This window comes from Micropterus salmoides, unplaced genomic scaffold, assembly GCF_014851395.1.
Source record: "Micropterus salmoides isolate LMB-PRFRI ecotype aquatic unplaced genomic scaffold, ASM1485139v1 Ms_hic_scaffold_1, whole genome shotgun sequence".
Classification (NCBI taxonomy): domain Eukaryota; kingdom Metazoa; phylum Chordata; class Actinopteri; order Centrarchiformes; family Centrarchidae; genus Micropterus; species Micropterus salmoides.
Genome location: NW_024040040.1, coordinates 33585460 through 33592253, shown reverse-complemented (window position 1 = coordinate 33592253; position 6794 = coordinate 33585460). Strand labels below are relative to the sequence as shown.

At 38.4% G+C, this 6794-nt stretch overlaps 1 protein-coding gene across 1 annotated transcript; it reads left to right on the top strand.

Annotated features, from left to right (window-relative positions):
• Positions 1-1213: 1213 nt before the first annotated feature.
• On the top strand, positions 1214-6771 carry LOC119906989 (leukocyte elastase inhibitor-like). Its single transcript, XM_038724508.1, has 8 exons — positions 1214-1396; positions 2182-2322; positions 3390-3507; positions 3893-4035; positions 4165-4242; positions 4509-4598; positions 4686-4866; positions 5472-6771. The coding sequence occupies exons 1-8, from the start codon at positions 1316-1318 to the stop codon at positions 5696-5698; spliced, it is 1059 nt and encodes a 352-aa protein (XP_038580436.1). The 5' UTR covers positions 1214-1315; the 3' UTR covers positions 5699-6771.
• Positions 6772-6794: the final 23 nt, after the last annotated feature.

Genomic DNA, 6794 nt, shown 5'->3' with positions numbered 1-6794 from the left:
CTCATTCTGTCTCACAGCATCAGCAAAAATGTCAGGGGTGTGTTCTGTTCTGACACACACATAATAGTTCTATTTCTCTGTAAGTAGTAGACCACAAAAATGTTCTGCATGGTCTTAAGTGAATTTCACTGGTAGAAAGTATCTAAGTACATTGAGGTTTTTACTTGTATTTTACCTGAGTATTTTCATTTTCCACTTTATTCCATTTCAGAGGCAAATATTGTACTTTTTACTACATCTATTTGTAGCTGTAGTTGCCAGTTACTTTTCAGGATCAGACAAAAGAAATGCATTTTTATAGATTGAACAACTCAACGGGACGGGAGTAGTTAAGATTAGTTCCAAGTCGACAGTATTGCTTACATGTTAATGCATAATGTTTTGCATGATGAATACTTTTGAGACTTTAAGTTCATTGTGCTGTGAATGAATTTAACTTTGTTTTTACCACATTTTTATGTTTGACAGCTACTGTCCAGAATGGAATGACCCCTGGCTGAAACTGTACTGTTACAGAAATGTACTATGCAAATCACAAAACTAGTCTGAGATAAAGGAAACCAAAATTGAAAAAAGGGACAAGGGTAGGCGCATTCTGTACACACTATAGTGTACAGTGGTAAGACACTATTGCACTGTGCAGATAGTATAGGAAAACAGGAGTAGGAGTTGTACAAATGTTACACTGCAAACCTGACAACCAAATATGGAGGAATTGTGCCTTGTGTAAAAAGGCTTGTAGATTGAGTAACAATTGCTTTAAGCAAGAAACTGCAATGAGCCAAAGCAAGGCGAAGCTTCACAGTTTCAATGGGAGTAGGAGTAGATGAGTGTTTGACAGTTTCTGATGAACATTCATTGGAATTTTACTTGTATGTGATTCTGACATAGGTTATGCGTAAAAAGAGTAGAATCCTGAGTCATCAGTTGTGGTAAGGAAATCTTGTATGTACAGGCATGCCTTGGTGCGTAAATGTGTGATTGACATGACACAGTTGCTGTAGAGAGATTTCTGTTTGCTGGCCTGTTAACAGAGAGTGCAGTTGCAATGCTTCAGTTTTGGTTAACCTGTGCAAAAATCTGACCTGTCACACACACACACACACACACACATACACACACACACACACACACACACACACACACACACACACACACACACACACACACACACACACACACACACACACACGCTATTAATGTTAACAGAAATGATAAGAGAAACTGTTGGCACCCCCAGGTCCTATGCTTCACTGAGCCAGAGCAACCGAAGCAGGTGGAAGCACAGCAAACAGAGCCTCCGAAGCAGTCGCAGATGCAGTCGCAGATGCAGACGCGGATGCAGATAAGGACACAGATACAGCAGTCCAGCAGATTGCCACAGTATCTGCGCAAGGTGGTAACAAAGCCAAAATTAAAGGAATGATTAATGGTTTGGCTTGGGTGGTGTCATCTGGTGATGAAATCTGAGATTTGGGTTCCAGTGTATTTCACACTTAATTTCCCACAAGACAGAAACTGGAAAGTGTTATGTGACGCTTAAAACAGCAAAACAAGCAGATGTATGCAGCAGGTGGAAAATTCACTGTCTTGACACACCAACAAAAGTACAGCATACTAAATTTTCTTTGGTCCCCTGTGAAAATGTTGTGGATAATTGTGTCTGCATATTCTTTTTAAAAAGCTTCCACATGGGTTATTTTATATTTATGTTAATAGTTTGAAGGCTCTTGTTTGGTCAGTTTTTGCCTTTTTTCATACATTCTTTCCAAAAGGTGCTCAGAGTCTCATAAAGAGAAATTAAACTTCTAAAAACTTCAGGCTTGTTGGAGGTTTTGCCAAGGATCACTCTAATTACAGTAAATTATGAAAAAAATGACACCAAATTCATCCATTTTATACCAGTACAGTAGCATTATCCAAAAAGAACTTACCTCATGTAACCAAAGTTAAAGTTCAGATTTGTCTTCCTTGATAATGGTTGCCTCAACATTCAACACAGTGTATGCAAACTGTAGCATGGTACCCCTGGGTTAATGATGATTTTGGTGTTTATTCTAATCATCTATCTGGTGGGAGGTCAAGGCCAATGATCCATGTTAACATAGTAAAAAGTTGTCTTTCATCTCTTGCTGGCTCAGCATGTCTTTATAACACGCTGGTCTTCTCTGGCTTTTCTAGTGCCTGAAACCCCAGAATGGCCAGGATAGTATTCATGCTAGCTTTGCCCAACTGCTGAGTGAGCTCAACAAGGCAGACGCTCCCTACGCCCTCAGCCTTGCCAACAGACTGTATGGGGAGCAGTCCTACCTGTTTGTTCAGGTGGGTGTATGTGAAGCTGTTGTGCTCAGCATTACCGAATTTATTGGTGAGAGAGGGAACTGCACCCCTGTAACTTAGTTATGTGGATCGAAGATTTACGACATATCTCAAACTTGTAAATGTGCAGGCTTATTACCTTGCCTTCTCAATGTTCTGCACATCCAGTTGTATCCTTACAGGCAACATGTACACTGTTGAGAAAACATTGAGATCTCTTGGTATACATTTAAAGTAAAATGTTCCAAAATAATGATAATGATATGACAGTAATTTTATTTATCTAGCACTTTTCAAGAAAGGAGCACAACGGGCTCTCCTACGCAGGGTAAAATGAAATGCAACAAAAATAGGTTACTATAAGAACAGCAACATAAAAAGAGTTTTATTAACTATTAAGACAAGTAACTAGCTTTAAAAAAGCTAGTGAATAGTTAATACAAGCTAAAATGCATGTGAACATGCAATTGAATTAATTACCTGACCTAAAATAGAACCAGTTTGGTTTAGACTACCAACAATTGAATTCTAACAAAAAGCATTGGAACCATAAATCATTGCTTTTAATTATGACATTTAGATTTGCCATCTAGACAAAAAAAAAATTAAATGCCTACTTGTATAAATTTGGATTACTTACCTATTCATACAATGTCATGGTTATAGTGGTGAGTCTGTTGGCTATTTAAGGTCTTGGTGTATTCAGTTATGTACATTATGTTTTACCCATGTGATGCTCCTCACCATTAAATCAAATCCTGATATGCAGTTGCAGTAAAAAGAAATGCTACCTGTATTGCTCATCCAGCTAACAGTATGAGGCAATTGGATGATCAGCTCTCAAGCAATCCTACTTTCAGCTCTCCACTCATGTTGCCTTTATTTCAAAAATAAAAGTTTGCTGTTCGCCGGTGTAAACAAATCCCTTCTACATTCAAAGAACTGATAAATGTTAACATGCAAATGAAACCCACGCAAATGAAATAATAGTCATTGAAGTCTCTCTTGCTTGGTTAATGTGAGTATTTAATTGTGGTGTGAGTATTCAAATGTGCTGTTTACCATCACAGGAATTCTTAGCAGAAACCAGAAAGCACTACAACACTGAGCTGGAGTCTGTGGACTTCAAAACCAGCGCAGAGGCGGTCAGGGTCGACATCAACAGCTGGGTGGAGAAGCAGACACAAGGTACATCTCACAATAACATGTCCACAGTACATTACGGAGATGAGACTTGCCATATGAGCTACAGGGCTCTGGTGTAATCGACTGGAGGAAATTAGACAAGCAAGCTCTTAATCACAATTTAATTAGACCAACCTTTACTTTGTGGCGTTTTATACGTTTCTATAATAGTTTTTCCTCTTTTTCCAATGTTCTTTGCCTTTGGTCTTTTCCGAGAACTCTGTAACTCTGTGCATCTCTAGTTGTTCCTCTTGTTAGTACTGCTAGTAGTTGAAGTAGAATAAGTAGCAGTAGAAATCTAATTTTCCTGAATTTTGCATGAAAACATTGCATGAGCCTCTGTCCCTGTCCTTGTCTTTGGCTCTGCTCATTACTGTTCACCATGCAGGTAAAATCAAGGACGTGCTGGTCCAGGGTGTGGTGGACAACACAACCAGGCTGGTACTGGTCAATGCCATCTACTTCAAAGGCAACTGGGACAAACAGTTCAAGGAGGATTTTACTGTTGATGCTCAGTTTAGAATAAACAAGGTAACGCTGCACAAAGACATCCCTGGTGGAACAAAAGCAGCATTCGAAAATGCCAAGTATGTATTGGAGTTTCAGGGACTGCAAAGTTCGACTACAAGAAATGTGCATTTTGTTTGCTGTTGTCTTTAGAATGAAACTAAGCCGGTGAAGATTATGTGCCAGACAAGTGAATTCGCTATCACCTCCATTCCTGAGGCCAACTTCCAGGTAATGCCCATGTTCTTCAACAGTGTGGTTTTTGCCCATGCCTGTCTGTCTGCCATAAAATAAAATGTTTTAATCATTTGCGATCCGATTTCAATGAAATATGTTAGAAAGATTAACCATGATCTTCAGAACAATAGGTTCCATTTTGGTGATGATGGAAACCATCCGATTTATAGTTTTTATGATCCTTTCCATTGCCATAACTATGAAATGATAATCAAATTATCTTTAAATGAAAATAAATAAAAGCAGAATATTTCGTACAGATCCTAGAGATGCCCTATAAAGGAAAGGACCTCAGCATGCTTGTCTTCCTGCCCAATGAGATAGAGGATGACACCACGGGCTTGGAGAAGGTAGGACATATATACACATACAGATACAGTAAACAAATGCCTAATTTTAAACAGACAGACTAATAACTGATATTGCATCCACACTAGCTGGAGAGGGAGCTGACCTACGAGAAATTTGTGGAGTGGACTCATCCAGACAAGATGGGTCAAACTGAGGTTGAGGTGAGGCTGCCTCGATTCAAGATGGAGGACAAGTATGACTTAAAAGACGTCCTGACCAGCATGGGCATGGTGGATGCTTTTGATGTCACAATGAGAGACTTATCTGGTGAGACATATGCTATAAATGTATATATTCTGCATGATTACTTTAGGAGCACAACATAACTGAACAGACAAAAAAAGTGAAATATGTAGACCAAAGAAAAGATGTTACTGTAATAGATTAATTGGAGATTTCTCAGAAGGGCAGTGCAAAAACACTCACTGGTTTAGCAGAGACAAAAACATTACTGGCTGGAAATAAATACAAACATCATCTATCACCAGCACTGTAAGGAAAACAGAAATATACAGAAATGTCATTAAATGATCAATCTTTCAAAATATCCAAAAGGTTGTGCTTGAAATCATGCCAGCGTGATCCGGCCACAGTGTGTTATCTCAATTTTACCTTTTTATATTCATATTTGCAAGTTTACTTTTGCACCCTTCAATATGCTTGATTGAGCAAACATGTTTTAATGTGGTAGGCTATATGAAGACAACATCAAAAGCAATTAAAAGCTAGGATAAAATAGCACAAGACTCCTAAGGGCTAAACAACAAGCATGACAATAACATGACAGACATGGCATCAATTATTCGAAGCACAAAATAGCCTACTGATTTAGTGTGCATGTTAAAGCAATGGACTCTCTCCTCTGCTGACAGGCATGTCTCCCGCCAATGATGTAGTATTGTCAAAAGTTGTCCACAAGGCTTTCGTGGAGGTCAACGAGGAGGGAACTGAGGCTGCAGCTGCCACTGCTGCTGTCATAACGCCTTGTGCTATAATGATTCCTACCTCCTTCATCGCAGACCACCCCTTCCTCTTCTTCATCAGACATAACTCCACCATGAGTGTTCTCTTTGCTGGCCGATACTGCTGCCCTGAGTAAATGCTGTATGTCCTATAGACATGGATGGATTGTGAGACAACAAAAGGCACACCGTCCCTCCTTAATAAGCCTACAGATTCAAAGAGACATCTTTTTGGTTGTTTGTGTCTCTTTTTGGTCATTTGATGTCTCTTTTTGGTCTCTTTGTTCATCCATTCATCTGTCAAGTGTTGCAATTGTTTCCTACAGTCTGTTATTCGAGGTTTGTGTTAAACCTCAAATTTGATCATGTCATAAAACAAACGAAATGAATAAAAATAGTCTTTTCCTGTAATTAAGCCTATAATATATTGTGGCCATCTAAATGTCTTACAATTTGAGGTGTTCTCCTCTTTATCCAGAGACAATATGTAAATCTGACATCTGTCTGATAAACTGAGTAAACCAAAGAGAATATTATAATAGAAGCAGATTGCCTTGTATGTCACGTTTAAACACTGAATTATAATACCTATTTTATTTTTTTTACAGTAAATCAATTTACTAAACTGTAACATTTAGCATATGCACATACTGAAGCTGAAGTAAAGAAAGGAGAGTTTACATTAGGATTTTACTGCTGCCATGGAATGCAGACCAAGCCAGTTTCCTTTACCTTAACAAACAGAATCAAGAGTAGCTATGAATCAATGTGTGTAGTATTTTTTTCCCTTAAATAAATCCTTGTTTTACGAATGTAACCAGCAGTTTAAATATATGCGTCCACTTCATGCATTTCACCAATGCAATGAATTAGTTTGTCAAGACCATTGCTGCTTTTCAAATTGCATACTTTTAACTTTTAGTACATACTGCAGCTGCTTTGTCATAACATTGCACTTTGAACTTTGACCCTCTTGGTCATACTTATTCTGTGCAGAGGATTGTGGGTTAGAATAGCCAGAAAAGCATGTTGGCTTGCATACTGCAAAATGCAACCGGGTGCAATAGGACATCTGTTGAGCTGTTGTATCTACACATCAGATGTAGTTTACTAAATGAGTATGTTGAAAGAAGAGGTTGTCAGCTAATGAATCCAAAATATGTATCCTAATGCCTGGATAATGGAATAAAGGGGATTAGTTTGAAAATGCTTTGTGCCTTGTTTTGTTTAATT